At 46.9% G+C, this 25,159-nt stretch overlaps 1 protein-coding gene across 8 annotated transcripts in view; it reads right to left on the bottom strand.

The window, feature by feature from the left end:
- Window positions 1-25,159, bottom strand: part of KANSL3 (KAT8 regulatory NSL complex subunit 3) — a 535,939-nt gene that overhangs the window by 388,381 nt on the left and 122,399 nt on the right. For all 8 annotated transcript variants that reach the window (XM_086943340.1, XM_086943345.1, XM_086943341.1 and 5 more), the window contains one exon: window positions 9,423-9,554. In XM_086943340.1, coding sequence (XP_086799466.1) covers window positions 9,423-9,554 — 132 coding nt within the window. The remainder of the gene's footprint in view (window positions 1-9,422; window positions 9,555-25,159) is intronic.

Raw genomic sequence — 25,159 nt, forward strand, 5'->3', positions numbered from 1 at the left:
CCCCGTTAGCAATCCAGTTTCACGCCCTTTGTCCCTTAAAATTGGGCCTGGTGAGCTCGAAGCTCCATTGATTTTGACTACTGGTTGTGGCGAAAATCTTTTGGGTCTGGATTTGCTTAAACGTTTGTATGCAACTTTGTATTGTTCTCCTGCGGGTGTAAAGCTTACGTTAGGAGAGAGAGTAGTCTCTCCCATGTATTTGTCTCTCGATAAGCTTCCACCGGAATTGAATTCTCTTCCTGCATCTTTGTGGGCGACGGGTCCGAATGACGTGGGCCTACTTGATATCTCCCCTTATGTTGTTCAGTTGAAATCGAATGTGCGATTGCCACGTATTCCCCAATATCGTATCTCCCTTGATGGTGAACGAGCTTTGTTAGCGATCATCTATGATTTGATCGAGAAAGATGTTATTGAGGAGACTCGGGGAAACGTGTGCAACAGCCCTGTACTGCCCATTCTTAAACGTACTGATCCTACCAAACCGCCTGTTTATCGTTTTGTTATCGATTTACGGGAGGTAAATAAAATTGTGGTTCCTCAATTCCCTGTTGTGCCTGACATCACGGCGCTACTGACTCTGATTCCAGCTACTGCTTCATGGTTCTCGGTGATTGATTTGAAAAATGCGTTTTTCAGCATCCCGATTGCCGAAGAGAGCAGGGACCTTTTCGGTTTCTCTCTCGGTGGACGTAGCTTCCGGTTCAAACGCGCTCCTCAGGGCTACTGTGAAAGTCCATCGATTTACAGTCAAGCCTTGAAGGGTCAACTGGATGCGTTTAGGTTGCCGGTTGGTGCGGCTTTAATCCAATACGTCGACGACTTATTGGTGGCTGCTGATACTCAGGACATTTGCAAAATTGCTACGGTATCGTTGCTGCAACATCTCTGTGAGTTAAATCACAAGGTGTCACCTTCTAAACTCCAATATTGTTGTCAAGAAGTAACCTATCTAGGTCACTTATTGTCAAAGGAGGGAAGGAGATTGACCCCAGAGAGAATTGCAGCGATTGCGCGAATGGCTGTGCCACAAACCCAGAGAGATGTGCGTGCCTTTCTAGGTATCACGTCGTACTGCAGGCAGTGGATTCCTAATTTTTCATTGCTAGCGAAACCATTGGTGGCTCTTACGTGCAAGGATGTTTCAACTCCTTTACCATGGACGGAAGAATGTCAGAAAAGTTTTTCTGAATTACGTGATTCATTGTGTTCGGCTCCTGTGTTAGGTACCCCTGATTACAGCAAGCCGTTCACGTTATATGTTCACGAGAGGGAAGGTTGTGCTTTGAGTGTCTTAACGCAACCTTTTGGTGGTAAGCAACGTCCATGTGCATATTTTTCCTCGACCTTAGACCCAGTAGCTAGAGCATTGCCGAGTTGTTTGAGAGCAACTGCGGCAGCTGCGGTCTCCATCCGACAATCAGCAGGATTGGTCATGGATAATATGCTTACGGTGATGGTTCCGCATGCAGTCGATACTCTTTTGAATCGAACGAAAACTCAGCACTTGACGAGTGCAAGGTTATCTGGGTACGAATTGACGCTCTTGGCAAGCCACATTCAGATAAAGCGTTGTAATGTCCTAAATCCGGCAACTTTGTTACCAATTAGTGCAGAGTCAGATGAAGTAGCAGAACATGACTGTTACTTGCGGACAGAAGAGGAAACAAAAGGTCGTGTGGACCTTAAAAACACCCCATTGGAAGACCCGGATGGCACTCTGTATGTGGATGGGTCATGTTTTAAGTTGCCGAATGGCGATGTGACTACTGCTTATGCTGTTGTAACGTTGAATACTGTTGTTGAGACTGCGAGATTGAATCAGAATTCTGCCCAAGCTGCAGAGCTGATTGCTCTCACTAGAGCATGTGTGTTATCAAAAGGGAAACGTGTGAATGTGTACACCGATAGCCAGTACGCTTTCGGTGTAGCGCATAGTTTTGGACGATTGTGGCGAGAGCGTGGTTTCCTGACGTCGCATGGCACGAAAATCCAGCATGGCCAGCTTGTGAACGATCTTTTGGATGCATTGACTTTACCTGCACAAGTTGCGATTGTTAAGTGTAGTGCGCATCGTAAAGTGACGGATGATGTTGGTCGTGGTAATGCGTTTGCAGATGAGATTGCTAAGGAGACTGCCCGGAACCTTAGCACTCGAATGTATGTGACGAGTTCGGTTAGGTGGCCTACAGAATCAAGTATGTGTGAAGATACCATAGAGAGCGTGAAAGCAATTCAGAATGAGGCCACTGATACTGAAAAGACGAAGTGGAAAGAAAGTACGGGAAAGTTGGATGTGAATGGTTGCTGGATTGATTTGTCAGATCAGAAAAAATGGATGTTGCCTGATGCGTATGTGCTGGCCGTTGTGACAATGGCACACGGGTTAGCACATATTAGCGCGAAAGGTATTTGCAAGTTGTTGGCTGCTGTGTGGAAGAATGATGGCATTACGAAATGTGCTGAACGTCTGGTGAAGAATTGTATGGTGTGTATAATGTACAATCCTGGCAAAGGAACCCCAACTCCCCCTGGCAGTTTTGCTCCTCCTTCGTATCCCTTTGAGGTGATCCAATTGGACTTCATCCATATGGAGCGATGCAATAACCTGAAATACGTTTTAGTTGTGGTTTGCGCATTCTCCCGATGGATTGAGGCCTATCCCCTCAAAGACAATACTGCTTTGTCTACTGCGAAAATCCTACTGAAGGAATACTTTCCTCGGTATGGAATGCCTAGAGTCGTGTGGTCAGATAACGGAAGTGAGTTTGTTGGAAGTGTGATGAAGAGTGTGTGTAAGGGCCTTGGAATTAATCAGAAATTCCACAGCGCCAATCATCCTCAGTCAGCTGGATTAGTTGAGGGGTACAATGGCACCCTTAAACTAAAGCTAGCGAAGATTCAGGCTACGACTGGACTTTCGTGGCCTGACGCTTTGCCTCTAGCATTACTGTCAACTAGGGCGACTGTACACTCCCGAATAGGGCTTAGTCCCTATGAAATAGTGTTCGGCCGTCCTGCGAATGTGTGGGGGGTTCCTAGGCCAGGAATATTCTCTGATCTTGAGTATCCGATGTTGATTGACTACTTACATGACTTGACTGCTAAACTGAGGTTAATTCATCAACAGGTTTACGACGCCTTGCCGACGCAGACGGAGGGTCCAGGCCACCAGCTCCAGCCCGGGGACTGGGTGGTTACTCGTAACTTCTCACGCAAAAACAATCTGGACCCCCGATTCACCGGACCTTACCAGGTACTCCTGGCCACGAGGACTGCCGTTCGTCTTGAGGGGCGGAAAAATTGGGTACATGCTACCCATTGTAAGCGAGTCCCTATTCCTTTGCCGACAGACCCGTGGGTGAGGAAAGGCATTGCGTCAACAGAAACAGAAACATTGCCGGCGTTTGTACCTTTCAGCGACGCGCAGCTTGTTGGAGAACCCTCAGCGCAGCAGAAAGTCACTGTTGAACACTTGTCAGCAAAAGACTCAAGACCAGATCAACCAACTGATCAGCAGGACGCTGTCTCTTCAACGGATCCTTTGTTCGACGAGCAGACACGTCCCGGGAAACATCGATATTCTTTGCGATCTCACACTAAGGACAAATAAAATATTTTTGCTTTGCTGAAATTGATAACTGCAATATCCTCGTTTCCCATGATCAACTTTGAACATTCGTATCATTGAAATTTTTTGTACATATATCAAGCTTCCTTCCTTGTATCTTTTTACTTCCACAGCTGAGAAAAATTGTGCATATATATATACATATTGTGTATTGAAGGCCGTAGGGCCGCGCGCGTACTTCCTTCTGGACAGTAGGTCTTGACGCTAGGTTAAAGGCCGTCGGTTCCTAGGAACTCCTGGGGATTGACTATTGCTGCACAGAACGGAGTGCGTCAAGAAACGTTGCGGACGGTCGTAGGGAATGGCATTTTCGAAGCTGAATGATTTGGAAGGAGCTCAGGCGTACAGAGTCAAGCTGCAGAAACTCAGTCGTACCAAATGTTTTATATTCCAATTGTTTGTATTGTTTTTGACTGCTTCTGCATTTTTGGCGGGTGGGGTGTATTACACTATGTCTTACTTCTTACTTGCTACCCCTACTCCTACTCCTTACCCTAACCTTACTTCTACTACTTCTACTGCTTCTCCTCATTCCTTTCATATGTTACCGGAACACGAGCAGGCTAGACGTGTAGAATTCCGCAACAATTCCTTTATTCAGCTCCTCCATCAGCATCAGTTAGTGGTTAACACTACTAATTGTTGGGTGTGTGGGTTGATGCCACATACTACGGGTAAGGGAATTCCATATCTGGTGTTACCGTATAGTTCCCAAGGGTCAGCTCGAGCATTCCAAACAATGTTTCGAAGCACACTGGGTTTCCACCCCACTCAAGAACAACGTTCCCCCAACTCTGGTCCTACTTCGTATCAGAGGCTGCTATCAATGGCAATAGAGGATATGGAAGATGAGATCCATGATCCTTTTCTTATCCCTAAAGAAGAGGTACAAGCCTATAGGGTCCTAAGTAGAGGGGAATATAGTATGTTCACTAATGAAAAGCAGCTTAAAAGCTCGCCTCCAATATGGGTCGTACCCCACACTGGTAATCTTTGTCTTGTGGGTCGTGGTTCGCACGCCCCACTTGGAGCAAGTGCTTGCACTGAAAGTTACGTTCTGCCAATGTTCCCGTCCCCTGTGTTTCTGGCTGCCAAGGGTACATACTTTATCTGTCATGATCGTGCATACACATGGTTGCCCGCAGACTTCATGGGCTCATGTTTCATTGCAAATCTGTTGCCTCCGACGTTCACTGTAGATGCCGATTATCATAAGACTAGAGTTGTACGAGGCGTAATTAGCGAAGAGGATACTGCCGGTCAAGAGGCAGGAGACTTTTTCAAGGGTTTCCTCCCGTTTTGGGGACCTATGGTTAATAGTAGGAACCTGAGACAGTTGACTCGAGTGGTAGAATCGACAGCTAATATTACTGCCAGTGCCCTTGGTAATATCACCACAGAACTTCAGGCGGAGAGACTTATGACGTTACAAAACCGTATGGTTTTAGATGTCGTCTTGGCAGATCGCGGTGGGGTATGTAAAGTGATCCATTCGAGCTGTTGCATTTTCATTCCAGATAATGCTCCTACTGTCTATCAAGCCATCTCGAAGTTGCATAAGATCTCCGAATCCATACACGTGGATGTAGGGGATTGGACACTACTTGGATGGTTTTGGGGCCTGATATCGACTTGGGGTTGGAAGATTCTGATGATCATCGGGGTTGTGATAGTGTTCCTGTTCACGTGTTGCCTTTGTGTGCAGTGTGGTCCTGCCTTATGTGGCCTCTGTGCTACAACGTGTATGAGACAACCATCTGTTACCAAGGGGACTCGATTGGACAGAGCTATGCTGCAACGACATCTTGATGGTCTGATGAATATCGAATATGATTCCGACTAGTGCTTGCCTACATGAGGGCAAAAGGAGCGTCTGAGGTTCCGTGACAATTGTAAGTGGTGTTTTCGACTCGCACGAATATGGTCGAGTCTGGTATCTATGAACCGCAAATGACGAGTTTAGTAAGTGTGCGCAGTTTCGCTGTGCTAACTTAAACCGTTCGTTTGTTATGTGGGCTTTTCATCTGTACCCACGGGTTCCATCTTAGATACGGCATCCATTTTGTCTCTTGCCCTCAAGTAGCCAGCGAACGGACGCTGTCCGCTTCGCGACCCTGGGACTCCCAAGATATTTGCGGAAGACACATGTTCTTTGTAAGTGTCTTTATGACGAGGGGGTTGCTGCTGTAAGGCAGATGGCGCCGCTCGAGGCTCATCTTGCCGCACGGACTTATTGTCTCAAGCCGTGCATCTCATTAGGCACGTCCCTTTGATGCCTGTATCTCGTGTTTCTCGATACCTCCCCTTTTACACCCTTTCCGATCTCCCCACTGTCTCCGTCTTCCTCTGCACCTGTCTTCGTTCCTATTTCGATCTACTTTACTGCTGATTGGAATTTGCTAATGGTGGGAAGATGGGTTTTTACAGTTGGGAACCGCCAAATGTTTCCGCACTTATGTTCCGGACCTTGTGTGTTTCAAAGTGACCAAAGCGACCCCTCTGGGAGCTAAATGTGGGAACCGGGTTGTAAACTTTTGTGTTCAATGTTATCCTATGGGTAAAAACTGTATAAAAGGAGCGATCCACAGAACCAATTTGAAGCAGTCTCCCCGAACTACACTCGATGTACTTCCTGTGACTTCTGTGTTCCCTGCAGTAAATAAACCTTGACTCTTTGACGCCGAAGGAAGTGTCCCGTGTCTCTGTGACTTGTACGCCGGAGCAGGTTACCCACGAAGGTTTCAGGTGTTGTGCCCTGGCACCGCTGGGTCCAAAAGAACCCAGTCCTTCAGAAGGACAAACTGAAGTTCTGTTTTCGAGAAGGTTTATACCCACTGCATTCTGAGTATGTTTTAGGAATGTGTCCTTGGATAGCCAATAAGCTATGCGAGAAATCTGGAAACCGAATTGCCCAAAAAGAGAAGATTACACTGCCATACTTTTGTATGATCCTCAGAGTCAATTTAAGGCCCAATTGTAGGACCTAAGGTTGATAATGTTTACCATAACGATGAAGCTTAGTTATTCGCAATGATTTAAGTGGATGGGGATAAGGATCTAGATTTGCTGGAGATCAATTGATGCTAAAAAAAGTGTCTTATGAACTAGAAATATTGTAACTCGAATCACCACCTCCTGTCTGGCTGGATGTTTCTTTGGGACTCTGTCCAGTATTCATTTAAGGAGTGCTGTGATAACTTCCCCCTCAAAATCTCCACGGTGTTTGTAATAATCCGTACAGACAAGTTTTTGCAAGCATTTCAAGAGCTTTCAAGTATATTTTACAAAGTGGACAAAAAAGGAAAAATGCATGGTAACAATAGTTGGTAGTGATAGTTTTTCAATTTTAAAGTGCCAGGAGATCATGCCCCCCACCACCACTGACATGATGGAAATGTTGTCCAAGATACTGAGTCAGGATTTATTCAGCAGGTTTTTCGAGTGCGCCCTAAGTGCAACCTTCAGGTCTGCATTTCAACCTGGAAGATAAGCACATCTGCAGGTCAAACAAATAGTTGTTTGTAGGCCAGAGAAAATAATGGTAGGGCTGATAGAATAAGCCAGTTGACTGGAAGTAGTGATCCTACATCTTGTTCTTAGAAATAAATGGACTCCAGGACCATATTGAGGTTAAAATCCTCACTATCTCACAGTTCAACTTGATTGTCTGATAAGTCCTTAACATGTGATCTTATCCATAAATGGCTTATATAGCATTTACACTTAAGGCTCTCAAGGAAGAACAGCAAAGTTATCCTGTTCTTCCTAAGTTAGGTTAAAGCTGTGTCAGTGTGTAGATCACACTTGCCCTCATGAAGAACACCATGCGCTTCGGTGTCCCTTTCATCAGATCAAGGAATGAAGCAATGCCATTACACATTTTGGGATCATTGCTGCCCAACATAGCTAGCACAATGAAAGGTGTAACAATATTTGCTTCCATAGATATTATTTTTACAAAAGTGTCTAATCACCTTTTTGTTCTCACTGGAGATGGTGCTGCTGGGCAAAGGCCCTTCGGTTATCACCCTCTAGGCTTTCTTCATCCATTCCATTTTCACTCGACTGAGTTTACCTTCCCTCCCTCTTGTAGTGAATCTTGCAAACCTTTTACGGGTACCTCCAGTATTGGGGGCCCTCCAGGTTTTAAGCACTACAGCACGAAGGCCGAATTGCAGAGGAAAGCTTGGCAGGCAAGATGGAGACAGGGTTGTATATATAATTTGCAAGAAAAGTTGAGAAAATGGCAGCAAACAACCAAAGATGGTTGAGCAGACTTGGCGTGGAAACATTTGGAAAACCTCAACCCCCATGATCTGTCAAGATGAGAGAGAGGCAGCTGGAAATTGGATGCTACAAGGCAGCAAGTTTAGATGTGGATAGCAGAATATATTTGCACATAAGAATCAACATCAGGAACATAATTCACTCATCCCTCCCTCCAGTATTTGCTTTAGAATCTCCAGGGGAATCTTTAGAAACCAGATCGGTAGCGCAGTGGCATTGTGGAAGGCATGCTGGGTAAATGATAATATATAGGTAAGGGTGCTGTTGATGAGGCTGGCTGGACGATGATTTTCCACTTCAATAATTTAGGTGGATATTTTTATGAATGTGGGAGATAAAGCTGTAAGGATATAGTACGCAATGGGATTTTTCTTGGCAAACAACCTAATGAGGCTTCCAAGTCAACAAAGAATTGGTCGGCAAAGAAATAGGATTACCAGGGAGGAGGCCCTGGTGAGACCAGAAACATTCACCAAATAGAAATAAAGACAGAGAAATAGCCACATTTGTTCTCTAGATTCTCTCGGTTAGATAAATGGTTGGTGTTTTCAAAATAATTTTAGTCCTTGGAGGAAAATAAAAAACAGGCTCTTTAGTATGTATTTCAAGATTTGGCCACAAAAAAATTGTTAAACTTGCAAACTTTAGAGCATGTACTTGATGCAAGCATTAGATAAAATGCTTAATCAAGGTCTCCAGGAAATATTTTCTCCAGGTGATGTTGTGCATGTTCCGTTCAGTGATCACTACGTTTTGGGGCAGCCATGTTGACAGACCTGAAATGCTCTAGTTGTAAAAAGAAATACATAATAAATACTACTTTTCACCAGCAATCTATATGAAGGTAATGTGGGATGAGTCTAGAAGGCGAGCAACTGAAAGTGGGGACCCAAGTGTCAATGAAGACCCTCCAAAAGTATTTATCCGAGTAATAGCAGTACAGAACCACACAGAAGAAAAAAAAAATCAGGCAGTGACAACCAAAGCCTGGATACATTAAAGACCAGGGAAGAAAAAGAGAACAAGAACCCTAGACAGTATGTAATTAGTCAAAATAAAATGGAACAGAACCCCACACTGAGGACACACAACTGAGCAAATAAAAAGATCAGGAGAATATATGGGGTGACAAACCGAATCCAAGACAGACTGAGAGCATGCAATTAGAGATGAATTAGAATTCAAAAAGAATATAAACCAGGAAAAACAGTAATCCTGACAGAAAGGGGCAACAAGGAACAAACAAATATTAAGAAATAAACAGGGAGGTCATTGTGAGCAAGTATCAACAGAGACTCTTCAAAAGGGAAACACTGCGCAGGCACCAAAAATACACAGGTAGAACAAGTACACCCAAATACTACTAAGCCTTTGAAAAATCTCTCCGAACTCCCTAAACTATCCATTTAATCACATAACCGTGTACGCTTGTATACACTACATAAATACAGGAATTCACTTTATCAAATATGCAGGCATGAAGCTACAACAAAAATCCACACACTGGTTTGTTATGAGACAAAACTCCCACTGCTGGGTCCCAGGGTCTCTTCAGAAGCAGGGATAGTGCCTCAGCGCTTGCACCCCCAGTTTTCGCTGTGGAAGATGCCAGCATTCGGTCAATCAGTGTCGGAATCTAAAGCAAGGCAGAGGAAATATGGATTAAACGATGACAAGAAAACAGAACACACTCTTACAAGCAAAAACACATCAATATAACTACAGAAAACATTCCACCACCATGGGAAATTCCTAGTCTTCTCAAATCACAGGAAATCCGTCTAAGTCTCTAGACTAGGAAGAATGTGCCTGCCTTTCGCTCTCCATAGAAATCCTTCAACTTTTGCACACCAAGAAACCATAGAACTCGCTACACAACAGGAACATCATGCAACCCTTCCCTCCAAAAGAAAATCACACAACCAATTCAACCATTGAAAAAGCAAGCACTGCCCCCATCATCCATGAGCACAGAAAATTGCACCACTGCATTTCACATCATCCATCTGCACAGAATGTGACAACACTGGCTCCTATAAAAAAATTCTTTATAAGGAGAAGCCAAGCAAGAGACCTTAACTTTGCTTCATCTATCTGCAGAGGAAGTGAAGTCACTTGCTATCTTCTCCCTGGTTTAATAAACTCTGAAGGGCGTCCCATCGGCTGGTTTCCCCAGTAAAGGCCAAACACAGCCATAGGTATCGCTTTTTTAGGCCTATTAAGGCCAGGAGACACCTTAGGCCAGAACACCTGTTGCATTGAAACTTGCATAATACATTCTGCCAAAATCACACCCAGATGTCTAGGATGCAGACACTCACACAGAATTCGCCCAACACACTGCTCAATCTCGTACACATCCCACTAATTACTACACACCCTCAAACAACAGAACACACATTCCAACTCATGCTCATCAACGCTCTCTAGGCAATACTCCATGCACCAAACACTGCAGACCTCATCACAAGCTGTACACCTTCTTAATCACAGAAACATGTTCACGCCCACATCTGTGCATATCCTAGACACCCTTCTTCTCACAGTTTACAACATCAATCGTGTGGATCATGCACATAAGAAGGAAGGAAGCCTTGCTCTCATCCGAGAGTCCTCCTCATCCTGCAACCTAGGTGTTCGGAAAGTTGATTGTAATGTGGTGTGGGTATGAGACAGGACCATATAATAATGTCACAATCTCGATCAGGTCCAGTTATGTTCTTTAATAAAACCTTTAATTGTGAACCTGGGGAGCAATAGCACACAACAGTCAGGCTTAATCAAATGAACAAGTGTAAAGCAATTAGAAGTACCAAAACAGTCAGTAAATAAGAGACATGGCTCATTAAAAAACCAACATCAATTTGTAAAAATTGGGAATACTTTTATATTTTAATAGATAACAAAGACATAAAAATGTATTAGGGGAAAATAGAGATATGATTTTTCAAAGCTAGCATAAATCACTATTAATATGTGTGCATATACCACTTCCCCTGGGATCACAGCTTACTGGACTTTGAACGTTGCTTTGACTCGTCTACCGGTTTGTGTCCCCGTCAACCTTCCCCAACTCTTTCCATGTGGTGTCCTTCACCTTCCCCTCCTCTTTCCCGCCTTCATTATCTGTCTACTTCCCCAGCTCCTTCCCCCTCCCCTGAATATTTCCCCTTGCTTGCTTTTTACCTTACTTATTTGCGCTTATTGTTTATCTCGACCTTACAAGTAACTAGGTTGCCATGCTCGAATAACTGTGTAACCTTTGTAACGATGTAACCTGTAACTATGATCTGATGCTCATGTAAAGCGCTCTGATACCTCCGGGTCTAGCCAGCGCTATATAAAACCTTTAAAATAAAAAATTAAAATAAAATAAAAATATGGGGGGGGGTAGCATGTAACCAGCAGAACAAGCATGCAAAACATGAAAAATCCAGATTAATCCCACATATAGGCAGCGACACTACAATGGTTTGGGGAGACTTACCCCAATGAAGCACAAATGGCCAGAGTGGGACACATTCCTAAAACACTATAAAGTTAGATGCCACATGAAGTTAGGAACATCCAGCCTATCGGGAAACAGCACACACAGTGATAACACACTCCCAATGCCTGACATCTGGACACATTCCCCACTGGCCCTCATTGTGTCCAAGCAAAGTTGAGACCCACTTGTATTAGTTATCAGGTCAGAATAATTTATGAGTCCATGACTAGGCCTGCATTTTTTTTCCCAAAAAGGATCTATGAATTGTTTTATGATGCTTCAAGAAATGAATATAATGGCGTTCAGATAGATTCTACTTTGAGACTGTCCTAAGACCCCCAACTCCGTAACTGTTCTCCTGGCCAAAGTGTTTGGTTAAATAAACTGTTCCTGTTTTGAGTAACACCTCGTCTTTGTTTTTTCAAGGTAAATTCACATTTGAGCAACATTTTTGCAAGCCAGCCAGGAGATGTTGGTGTTTCGAACCAGAATGCAGCTGAAGAACAATAGTTACTGACCTGTAATCTGTGGTTCTCCAGTATTGGTGTCTTTCATAGATTCACATGCCTGAATCATTCCCCGTCGTCGGAGTGGGAGTCCTATGGTACATAAAAAAGCAATAATATGCACTAATATCCTTGGAAAAACTTGGTAATCACCAACCAGGAAGTAAAGTAGCCCAAGCTACAAGACTAAAAACTTCCACACTCATGACTATCCTAGTCATTTTGTATAGTCCAAACTGCAGCCAATCAGGCGACAGCACCCACCAGAATGTTCTCCCCAGAGGCTCAGGCTCTCAGATTTTCTCGCACAGGAGTGAAGCTAAAAACCTCCTAGCCAAGAGCCTCTGAGGGAAGGTGGGCGGGGTTGCATGTGAATCTATGAAAGACACCAATACTGGAGAACCACAGATTACAGGTAAGTAACTATTGTTCTTCTCCAGTATTAGGGTGTCTTTCATAGATTCACATGCCTGAATCGGAATAGATAGCAGTACCGAAATAATGCTTGGAAGACGCCATTTGTAGCACAGTTTGTACATAGCAAGTATATACATTTACATAATAAAATGCCAATATTCATATATGCATGAAAAAACTTGCAATCACATGAGAATGCACACAATATAGGCATGGAATAAGCGTCTGGAAAGTAGTACAGAGGAGGAGCGAAAACAGAGGCACTTCTTATCTGAAAAGATTGCGTAGAACCACTTGACCCACTGACGTATCAGCCTAGCTGGCAGCATCCAAACAATAATGCTTGGTAAAAGTATGTCTGCTGGACCAAGTCGCTGCTGACTAGGAACTCCAGCGAAAATAGCAGTCAAGAAGAAACAGCTCTTGTAGAGTGAACTCTTGGAGTTGTCTGTCTCGTATCCGAGGAGTGATTCGAATAAGATCTTCGAATGAACTGGAGACTTGCAACCACTGCTTGTCTAGCTCCTCTAGCATTTTTCTCATGTGTAATCTGTAGTTGGGAACCAACGGGACGCAGGTGGAGGCCGTGACCAGGAATGACTTTGAGGATCTACTGAAACTGACCTTTTTTTTTTATTTTTTTTATTTTTGAAAACCTTTATTGTGCTAAAAGACAGTACAAATACGGGCCCACAACCATCCGGCCGGCCACGGTCACACATTCAGCACTGGTGCATACAATACGACGCCATGGTAATGCGGCATGACAACGGTTGCATTACAGGAGTAGACTGGAGAGCGCCGTCATACCTCGGCCCAGGAGCAATGTAGGTTAATTTTCAAAGTCTTTTGTTTGCGCAAATAGTAAAGTCAGGTCATACTGCTCCGCACTCAAACAACGAATAGAAAAAGCAAGGTCCATGTAGGCGGGACTCGACAAAAACATCTATATCTGGCAGAGAAATTTACAACATGCAAGTCCCGACCAGAGGATGGCCACAGAATAGTAGACCACAGGAAGCTATCCCAGCAACCCATCTCCAATGGCACCACCACCCATCCCCCAGTATTCCCAACACGGGCCTAAGAAAGAAGGGAAAATCAAGAAAAGCAAAAATGGTACCATAGAAAGAAAAAACTCAACTAATAATTAACCCCCCACCCTACACACATGCAGAGGCTATGGCTTACCCCCCCCTAGCAGAGTGTCTGTCGCCCCGTAAACCCGAAATATAGAAGGAAGGAGAAAGGAAGAAGAAGAGAAAGCGAAAGTGAAAATAAGAATAAAGAACTAATTCCAATGACATAGGGAGTATGAACAGGAACCCCGTCCCTGAACGTCCCCAAGAGAGAACCGGGAGGAGGGTCAATTAAACATGCGCGCAAGCTCCGCCAGTCCAATAAGCAATCCCCACCCCAATAACAACATCAATAAACTGTAGCAAGCAATACAGTGGGGAGTGAATCAATATGTAATCAGCAATACAATAAGCCAAGTTCGGGGTCCACCCTACCTCCACACACCCGCCCGGGAAGTAAGCAAAGAAAGTCCCTTATCCCTGGCCAGTCCTGGGGCTCAGTCTCTCACCCCCTCCACTCGCTAGACCGGTGTAGTGCAGAAGAAGAAAGGAAGGCAGCTCGAGGGAGGGGGGAGGTGCACCATCGAAGGAAGAATGGCGTCCGATCCCAGGAGGAGAGCCCATCGCGGTCCCAGACCGCTCTGGCATGGTCCAGCCGTCCAAGTCGCAAGGCAGAACAAAGCAAATCCAAGGCAAGCATGCCGGTAGTGTGGCAGGAGAACAAAACACTGATAGCCCAGGCCACGATCCCTCGCGCTGCTGTACACAGGTCTGCGTGGAGCAAGGGAGATACTCTGTGTCGTCGAAGGTAGCAATAATGGCAACAGACCATTACCGGCTCCTGCGATGGCTACAGTGTCTGCCACAGCACTCTCACGAAACAATGTTGCGGCTTCAGGCTGTAGTAACCCCGGTCTGGAGTCATGTCGAAAACAATGCCCCTGCTCCAGGCTGGAATCTCGGGAACAGGCATCGAGTCGTGCCCCCAGCGCGTTACAGATGTCCCACATCTCCATTTTCACCTCGCCCAGGGCTGCTACAACATCGGCCAGGGTGAATGTGGGGTGCCAAGTCCCCATGTTCGCAGACTCGCGGGGAGGTGCTGCTACGATCCTTTTAGCGCCGGAGGGCTCGCTGTTGTGATGGGGGGCTATATAGACTGCGTTACAGTAGGCAGCCATCTGCTGCGCCTTCATGAATTCTGTTTAGCCCAATGCGAGGAGAGGCAGGGGGGGAAGCAGCGAGACGCGGTCAGGCGGGTGCCGATCACCCAGTCAGCAAAGGGCCGCCCGTCTCAGAGGGTCACCCGAGGGCCGACCATTGCTTGAGGGGGTCCGCAGATCAAGGCTGGGTCAGCCGTCGGCAGCCAGAGGGACACGGAACAAGGAGCAATAAAATGGCGGCCAGGAACAAAGGTCCCGCTGGCGAGGCGCCCAAGCCGACCGGCATCATAGAGCCCAGGAAGTGTGCTGCGGTCCCCGTTGGCAGGCAGTGCGCTGGTCGCAATCACCCTGGGACGCTCCGTCCAGTCGCTTCACCCACCGTCACGGAGCTGCTGCGGGAGGGGGCGCGAGGGCAGCAGGGCGCTGCGGAAGAAGCTGGGTCTCGGGCCAGGGCGCGTCCGTCCACTGCATCCGAACCCGGGCGGGTGGAGAGGCCGGCAGGGCACCGGCAGCAGCAGCTCCGTCTCCCGCACCTTTAAGCACCAAAACTGGGTAGCCGGGCATTCAGGATCGCGGTGCGGGATTCCGGGGCCGGCGGAGCCGAAGGCTGCGCGTCCGTTCAGGTCACCATCTTGGCTCCTCCTCCGAAACTGACCTTTTTGTACGTAGAACCACCACCAAATGGGAGATTCAGGCCCGTCGTTCGTGTGAGACAAACACCTTTGCTAGGAGTGTATTGATTGATGCTCTGAGAAATGTTCATATCGGAGCTAGGACTAGTTGGGACTTGTCATAATTTATTGAAAACCAGGTTTTGAAAGAGTGACTGACAAGTCTGGGTGTGCTGGACTGCTTGTAAATAAGAGCAAGTCCTTATTATACAATTGTCTCAGTAATGATAAATTTGTATGCCTTGCAGACGTAGATAAGCTGCCACTGGTGCCAGGATCTACGTAAAGACACGTGGAGCGGACCCAAGTCCAAAAGGTAGGACTTTAATTGAAAATGTTTTGTACCTATTGTAAAGCGTAGCCACTTCCTGAGCTTACGAAGGATTGGCACATGAAAATAGACATCCTGGAGGTTGAGTGTAGTAATAAAGTCGTTCTGGCATAAGAACGTTAGGACTTTCTTGAGGTACAACATCTGTAAAGTTTGTGCAACGATCTAAAATCAGGCGCTACTTTCCTGATTTGCTTGTTAAAGAGGAACTGAGAGTAAACCCTAACTCGGTTGGAGATTCGGAACCACTCTGACGGTCCCTGTTTGTATCCATATAGACACTTGTGCAAACGACTCCCGTAGATGAGGAGGTGGTGTTGGTCCCTTTGGAGGTGTAGAAAGAGGGAAATTTGACAAATTCTAGAGTATGCCCTTGGACACGACATTTAAAAAACCCAACGGTCCTCTGTCACCTTTGACTAATTGGAATAAAAGTGAGAGATTAGACCTCTGACATTTTTTGGAGGGAATAAAGGTGGGCTCCAAGGTAATCCATAGTTTCTTAGAAGAGTTGCCTCGGCTGTACAAAGATTTTCTATGTAGGACCTGTTAGTACTTTGCCTATGTGACTACGTTTGATTTGAGTAACGCTGTTGGTTCTGATTGTAGGAGCCAATACTGGATGGAACTCCCTTGAAAATAGGACTTGGAACTACGTCCTCTGCACCACGAAAAGGTTGCGATTCTATACTGGAGAGTCCCGAGTGTGCGGGCAGTATCTGTGTCCTTTAAGATGGTCTGCAGTGCCTCATCAACATGCTTGCCAGAGAGGGATCCTCTATAAAAAGGCTAGTGAAGAATTGAAGTTTGAACCTCCTTGCGAAAGACGTAGCATTGAAGCAAAATTGTCTTTGCCAGACTGCCCCTATTGCGAGCTATCGAAAAACCTGTACACGCAATGTCCGCTTCACAGTGTATTATTTCTGATGCACTTCTCTCTCGCTCTCCTGCAGGATCTTCAAAGCGTGAGGCTTGGAGGATTCTGGAATAAATTCTACCAGCGCCAACCCGTCAGAGCACATCTGGCGGCATACCTGCCCAACTGGATTGCAAGATAATCGCTGTGCCGCCTGAGTAATGACTGAGTCAGGGTTAGGCTGAGAGACTAGACAAGCAGGTGAATAGTCTGGAGCTTTACATTTCTTGTCGAGGCATGGAAAAAAGCTGCCGGCACAGAGTTTGGCCTCTGCATGAGTTTAACACCTTCTTGCTAAATAAAGTCTATGATAGGAACTGAACAAACTTGTTTCTGTGTTTTTTTTGTTGTTGTTTTTTTTTAAATCATAGAGAAAAACAGACCTCTTCCCTCAGTACGAGGGGAAAGTGGAAAGCGATTCGCCGCTCTCTTCATAAGGAAGGGAAAAACTCCAATATTCACCGGTGGTGAATGCAATAGAAATCCAGTTGTAAGAGAAGACGTAATCTCGCCATGGTACAGGCTGTGGCAGCCTCGCTGTCAGAAATACATAATTCTGATCTGAAGATAAAACATGTTCATATGCGCTGTCCAAGAAGAATAATGGCGGAAGTAAAAGCCATCACCCCATCACGGGGATTTAGCGGAAAGCTGCTGTCGACAAAATAAATAGTCTACAAAAGCACTGTGCATAAAAGTCAACAGTGCGTGAAACCAACTGTCAACGGGCTCAACCGTCAACGAATCCAACCGTTGACAGGGTTATCGGTCAACGAAGCTGACTGTTGACGAAGCTCACCGTCTACGGAGCTCACCGTCTACGGAGCTCACCGTCTACGGAGCTCACCGTCTACGGAGCTCACCGTCTACAGAGCTCACCGTCTACAGAGCTCACCGTCTACAGAGCTCACCGTCTACAGAGCTCACCGTCTACAGAGCTCACCGTCTACAGAGCTCACCGTCTACAGAGCTCACCGTCTACAGAGCTCACCGTCTACAGAGCTCACCGTCTACAGAGATAACCGTCTACAGAGATCACCGTCTACAGAGCTCACCGTCAGTGAGTAAGAGAATACATCTGATCCTTAGTCCCAGCATTTGGCGTATGGCAAACTAGGAAGAAGTGCAAACATTTAAAATGAGCGCCCTACCGCCAGCAGAAATCTATACCAAAGGGGATGATGGACGGAGCGCTGGAACAAATCAAACACTCACCCCCAGTCAACTGATCTGGGTTTAATCCATCATCATTCTTTAGCTCACTCCACCACCCTAGTTCAGACATGGCCATATGCAAATCAGTCTGACCCTGTGCCTCAAGGGAACAGTCCAGCCCGAACTGCCAAGGCATGTCTTCCCTGGACCGGAAACAAGCATCCTGGGACCGGTTTCTGGCTAATCAGCCATCATCAGCCAGGCTAGCTTGAATCCAGTGGCAAAGTGAGCAAGGGAAGCATGTCTGGGCATACTCTGCCAACTCAGGGTGAACCAAGTGATACCAAAGGGGATGATGGACGGAGCGCTGGAACAAATCAAACACTCATCCCCAGTCAACTGATCTGGGTTTAATCCATCATCATTCTTTAGCTCACTCCACCACCCCAGTTCAGACATGGCCATTAGCAAATCAGTCTGACCATGTGCCCCATGGGAAAAGTCAAGCCCTAACTGCCAAGCCATGTCTTCCGTGGACCAGAAACAAGCATCCTGGGACTGGTTTCTGGCTAATCAGCCATCATCAGCCAGGCTAGCTTGAACCCAGTGGCAAAGTGAGCAAGGGACCCACGTCTAGGCATACCCTGCCAACTTAGGGCGAACAAAGCGATACCAAAGGGGATGATGGACGGAGCGCTGGACAAATCAAACACTCACCCTCAGTCAACTGATCTTGGTTTAATCCATCATCATTCTTTAGCTCACTCCACCACCCCAGTTCAGACATGGCCATTAGCAAATCAGTGTGACCCTGTGCCTCATGGGAACAGTCCAGCCCGAAATGCCAAGCCATGTCTTGCCTGGACTGGAAACCAGCATCCTGGGACCAGTTTTTAGATAATCAGCCGTCATCAGCAAGGCTAGCTTGAATCTAGTGGCAAAAAGAGCAAGGGACCCAGGTCTGGGCATATCCTGCCAACTTAGAGCGGACAAAGTGATACCAAACTGTTGTTTTTGCATTAGTCACCCTGAGTGGGACGGGTATGCTGAGACGTGAGTCCTGTGCTCTCCATGCCACCGGAATCAAGCTATCTTGGCTGATGAGGGCTGAAAGCCCAAAACCGGTCCAAGGATGCTTGTTTCCAGTCCAGGGAGGACCTGGCTTGGCAGTTCGGGCTGGACTGGTCCCATGGAGCACAGGGTCAAGACTGATTTGCATATGGCTGGGTTCAAGCTGGAATGGCATAGTGAGCAAAAAAACGATGGATTTAGGCCCAGAAATCTGTACTGGGGTGAATGTATGACATTGTTCTGCATTCTGTCCATCAACTGTTGTTTTTGCATTTGTCACCAGCAGAAATCTGACATATTGCCAATTTTGTTTATTTGTCCCAACTGAGTAGTTGCAAGGCGGCCTCAGAGGTGAACCCGCAGAGGTCACCTATGTTCAATAGTCGTCAGGCTAGGAAAGGTGAAGGATGTTAGTTGTTTGGTCTGCTGGGCTAGACACAGTAGGTATGCATATCTGCAGGGTATGGGGTATAGGGAGAGGCCACATCACCTGAACCACTCTGCGTGATTTAAACGGTACGCATAGACCCTGGGTGTGATATAGGACAGCATCTCAATCATATTTTTCTGTCTAAAGGGTTTTCCCAGTGCTATGGGTTTCTTAACACTGCTGGTATCTGAAAGAAGTGAGATGTGTTGTCCGCTTGGATGCCTGAGTGTGATATAGGGTGTAATTCAGACATTACGGAAAATCTGGACCTTGGAGATTAGGTGTAACTTGTGGTTGGCCAAGCAGGGCCTATGGTTGTTGAGTTGTTCCTCTTTCACCTAAATTGTTGTTATCTTTATCCCGGAGCCGATATTGACAGACTATCTGGCTCACTTAGTCCTGTGTACTACGCAGAGCCTCCCCTCATCATCAGGTAGCATGTCCTATAAGCAACCTAACAAATATATCATTTTTTCTTTGTCAGTTTTTCTCTTTAAATTCAATGTGGTTATTACATGATGCATTCTTTATGTTGTTATGCTGGTAAATTGTTGCAACTGCATTTCTATCTTGAGTGTTGTGTTGGGTTATTGACTCAATGTGCTTATGAAGATTCCACTAATTTTTACAACTGTTATACCATATCTAATTTGAGTATGCTATTTTGCTGCTAAATTCACACGTTTTGAACTAATAAAATGTTCTTTCAGGTGGTGACCCTTCATATGCATTGTTATCCATGTTTGTGAAAAGTACATTCTGATGCATCTGTACATAGCGCTGAGTGTATTTATTTCCCCACAACCAGAGAAGAATTTAAAATTACTTAATCCTGAGAAGCTGGAGTATATCAGTCCACAAAAAAAAAGTTCTCAGCTCATCATGAAGTCACCGCTAAACCACATGCCAATTAGGTTCCCCACACAGATTAAAAAACGTAGTGTGCCCGTGTGTGTGCCATTCGTGGTAATACCTGCTAAGTTACACACATTCCCCTGGCCAGAGGGGGAGACCTTCAACACTAACATAATCGAACACACATTCAGACCAAGTACATAGGGCAAAAGAAGGCCAGAATGGAGGCACTATTAAAACTGTGGGCCATCCTCAAGGAGGCTGTGGCGGGGTTGATGAAGGGGCACGGAGACAGGTACCGGGTAAATAAGGCTTTATTTTTAGGAAAGTCTTTTTCTTCCTTAAAGACTGCCTTTCTGGGGGAGGAGCTTAGCGTGCAACCAAGATGGTCGCGTGAGCACAGGGCTCCCGAGACCCTCGCCGCCTCCCGCATATATCCTGTCACTAATCCTGAGGACGACGACGGGTTATTAAGGATATAACCCAGCTGACATAATAGCTGTTTTCAGAAATCGATTTGGACGCTGGGAACCGAACTTACGCCACTCCGAAGATTGGTGGCCTACTCCAAGGAACAGCCAGGGACTAGAGTCACCGTGGTGCCCATGTGGTAGTTGAACAACAACCGCCAGTGGGAGCTGACTTGCGCCCCTGGATGGACTTCGGTTTTGTTTTTGGATTTTTCTACCGAAGCCCACGGTCTAAACTTTGCACTCACGCTCGGTGCAGGCGATCTAGCTCGCTGGATTGTGGGGTTGCCTGTCACGACCCATATCTAGACTCTCCCTGGACTGACTTGTGAGGAGCCATTCTTACCAGGTCCCAGAGGCCCCCCTGGGGCGCATCTCTCAACATGGCGGGCTGACCAGATAGCGAGAAGCGGAAGACCAAACCACACACTGAGGGGGCACCATTCAATCAAATATTATGAATCGCTATACCCAGCCTAAAGGATCCCCCAGTGGTGCGAGTAGAACTCTGGAAGAGGCCGGAGATGGCTCGGCTGCAATAGATGATTTGACCTTACGCGATGTCATGGGCGCCATTGCTAGCATGAAGACCTCCATAGGCCAAGAATATGAGAGATTGGCCCTAAAGCTCGATACAGTGGCTATAGACGTCAACCTAATCAGGACAGACCTAGCGAAGACCAACAAAAAGGTCAAGTCTCTAGACATAAAGACCGCCAGCCTTATGACCGATGTGTCCGATTTACAAACGGAGGTTCGTAATATACGGTCCTCCAACGACTTTTTTGCCCGCCGACTTGAAGATTTTGAAAGTCGGGCAAGGCGCAACAACGTTCGTATCATCGGTGTCCATGAGAAGTCGACCAAGTTGACCACAGACCTCCTTGTGGAAGATCTTATTCTGAATCATCTGGCCCCCAGGGGCCTCAGCAACTTTTTTGCTGTGGAACGTGCGCACAGAGTTCCGGGTGGAAAGCATAAACCAGGCGCACCTCCACGGCCTATAATACCCAGAATCTTTAAATTTAGGTATAGAGACTATATCCTGCAGGTGGCCCCACTAAGTTCGAGAACACTACGGTTAGCTTCTACCCGGATTTCACGCAACCCGTTCAGAAACAAAAGATGGGGTTTCTGGGGGTGAAGCGGAGACTGAGAGACGTGGGTTTAAAGTATGCAATGCTTTTTCCAGCTCGGCTTCGCGTTGAGTACAACGAACGGACGTTCATCTTTGATCGGCCCGAGAGCGTTAGTGACTGGCTTGACACTTTGCCGACGCAACGAGACCGCTCGGAACATTCTGGAGGCGCGGAAGGTGGCCCGCTGGAACAAGAATGAGGAGTAGTAACCGGTCCCGAGCAGTACACGGAACTCGCAGCTGTGGTTTGATGACTTTTGTATTTGTAATGCAACTGATGTAAAACCCAGAGGTGGTGGTGGGGGGGGGGGGGGGGGGGACTCTCCCTCCTTCCGGGGGTTTTCTTCTTGTAGACTAGTCTTATGTTAGGGCGACAGGCACACTGCAAGTTGGGGTGGCTTTTGAGTCTAACGCAGGGGTGCAGGGTGGGGGGGATGTGTTCTGGGGATTCTTTGGGGGGTGGGGGGGTTTTGTTTGGTTTTCTTTCATTTCGAGGCAATGCATTGTTGTATATTTTGATTCGGGTGAACTGTTTGCTGTGGGGTGGATCCTGCCCTTACTTCTGGGATGGGGGGTAGGGGGTTGAAGGTACTATGTTGGAATGTTAACGGTCTGGGGTGATAGGATAAAACGAGGAGTAGTCTTACAGCTTCTGAGACGTCTTTCCCCTGATGTAGTATTACTGCAGGAAACGCATTTGGTTGGCAATACGTGCCATGCCATGAATCGGCGAGGTTACCGCTTAATCGCACACTCAGGATTCACTTCTGGATCTAGGGTGGCGGGTATCCTAGTCAGGAGTTCCCTCCCCTTGGAGTTAGATGATACAATTCTGGATAACAGAGGGCGTTATGCCGCCATCACGGGTAGGTGGGAAGGGAAGACAATCTCATTACTCTCTGTGTACGTTCCACCAGGTTTGCAAACAATGACCTTCGCTGATTTGGGAAGAATAGTGTTGGGGCTCCCTGAGGGTATTCTTGTTAAGGGCGGAGATTTCAAATCGGTCGTCTGTGGTAGGGAAGACCGCAGCCCTCCCAGGGATCTCGCTAGATCGCAGTCTTGGTTGGGTAGCTTCTTGGAGACACTGGGTTTGGTGGATTGCTGGAGACTGATGCACCCGGGGCAGACACAATACACTTTTCACTCAGGTGCACACTTTAGCCTCGCTAGGCTTGACTATGTTCTAATGCCAGCTCCACAGGCCGCCTCGGTGAGGGAAGTTAGACACTTAGCGAGGGGTATTTCGGACCACTCCCCACTGTGGCTTTCCATTGACATGCAGATGGGCTCCGAAGGTCGAGGGGCTCCGATCAATCCCTGGCATCTTCGTAACCCTAAGACCCGGGCTGGATTGGTCAAGTCTATAGACCATTATTTTGCCGAAAACGTGGGGTCAGTGTCCTCAATTTCACTGTGGGAAGCCTTCAAGACGGTAATCCGTGGTCAGGTACTGTCATTGATTGCTTGTGCAAAGAAAAGACAGAATGAGGAGATGGTACGGTTGGAGGCCGAGATAACGGAGCTTGAGGGGGAATTAGAGTCTGGTATTACACATGATAAGTTGCATGTTCTCAACCTCAAACAACTGGACTATAGGGCCCAGGTAATGGATGTCGCTAAGGCTATGAGTCGTGAGCAGCAGGGACGGCTGTATGATGTTGGAGACAAAGCAGGGAAGCTGATTGCCTGGTTGGATAGGAAGGAGAGGTCGAGTCGCGTGATTCCCGTGATCGAGAGAGTGGATGGAGTGCGTGTTGTGGACCCGGTTGAGATAGTTGGCGTCCTGGCGAGAGCGGAGTCGCTGCGTGAGCCGGTCATCTTGGTTTCCTTGGATGCCACGATGGCCTTTGATACAGTGGAATGGCCATATCTGTGGGCTGCTCTTGCGAAGTTTGGTTTTGGCCCGGGTTTCATTGGCTGAGTTAAACTCCTGTATGAGTAACCACTGGCCCAGGTTGTGGTAAACGGCAGGGTCTCTGGGTCCTTTGTTCTCGGGAGGGGCACGCGGCAGGGGTGCCCATTGTCCCCACTGCTTTTCGCCCTTGCCTTGGAACCCCTGGCCGCTTGGTTGCAGTGGGAGCCATCGCTTAAGGGAAGTCGTTGGACCCCTGATTTCGAGGATCGAATATCACTCTATGCCGATGATATCTTGCTGTACCTCACATCCCCTCGGAAGTCATTGATAGTATTGTTTGACGTGCTTAACTCATTCGGGAAGAACTCTGGTCTGGTGATTAACTGGACTAAGTCCTGTGTCTATGCCCTTACTAGTGACGTTCCCCCCCTTGCCGCGTGTCTGCCCGATACATGTATCACAGATTGGTTTTAAATATCTGGGGATCTTTATTTCACTGGACCCCACTGTCCGTTATGAGCGTAACTTGCTTCCCCCGCTCCGGCGGCTGAAGTCTGACGTAGCGGCCGGGTGTAACCTGCCATTGTCCCCTCTCGGACGGGCGGCCCTTTTCAAGATGATGTCTCTGCTACGGTTTTTATACGTGCTTCACAATACGCTTGATCTCATACCGGCGAGTTACTTCCGGGAGGTAGAGAGTTTACAGAGGCAGTTGATATGGGACGGACGTCCACGTATCGCCCTGGCTAAATTGACATTGCCTTGGTATGACGGGGGTATCGGACTACCGGATATCAAGCGCTATTACTGGGCATCTCAACTGGGTGCAATTAATCACGCAATGTATGGCCCTATGCCAAACCTTGCGTTTGAAATGGATAAGTGGCAGTTGCCGGGTGGAGATTACAACAGAGCGCTTTACTCCAAGTCGGTCGGAGGGAAGCTATTGGGACCCACTAAGATTGCAGTACGAGTGTGGCATAGTGCGAATGTAGCAATGGGGTGGTCAGATAGATTGACCCGGGCGACCCCGCTCTACGTCACTGAAAGATTGGGTAGCTTATGGAAGACGAAGGGCTTTGAGAAGTGGGATCTCATCGGTATTTGTAGGGTCGGAGATCTTTGGAATAAAGATAGGATTAAGACCTTTGAGGAGTTAAAGGTGGAATATGAGCTTAGTGACAGGGAGTATTTTCGCTAAATGCAGATCCACCATGCACTGAGCTCAGTTTTTCCGGCCGGGGTCGCAATTCCGGAATCGTCCCCTCTTTGATATATAAAAAATTAATTAACGATCGTACGGATCTACTAGTGCACCTCCGTGAGGTTTGGACCAGCGATTGGCTGGAGTTGGATGATGAGGATTGGCAAGCTGCGATATCCTCTCCTAAGGAGGTCGCAATCCCGGCCCATCTTCGGCTGGTGCAACTCAAAATTCTACACCGGATTTATATAACTGGCCCCCGTCTACTCCTTATGGGTTATTCTGTGGATGGATTGTGTAAGCGTGGATGTGGTTTAATAGGCACTTTCCTCCATTTCATTTGGGAATGTCCAGAGGTGGTAGTGTTCTGGAATCGAGTGCATGCAGTTATGGAAGAGGTTACGGGAGTTTTGTTGTTGCCCGAAGCCCGGCGCTGTCTGCTGAATGTCTGGGAACCGACTGATTATATAATGTAGCACAGACTCAA

The sequence above is a fragment of the Lissotriton vulgaris genome, chromosome 11 (genome assembly GCF_964263255.1).
Source record: "Lissotriton vulgaris chromosome 11, aLisVul1.2, whole genome shotgun sequence".
Taxonomy (NCBI): Eukaryota; Metazoa; Chordata; class Amphibia; order Caudata; family Salamandridae; genus Lissotriton; species Lissotriton vulgaris.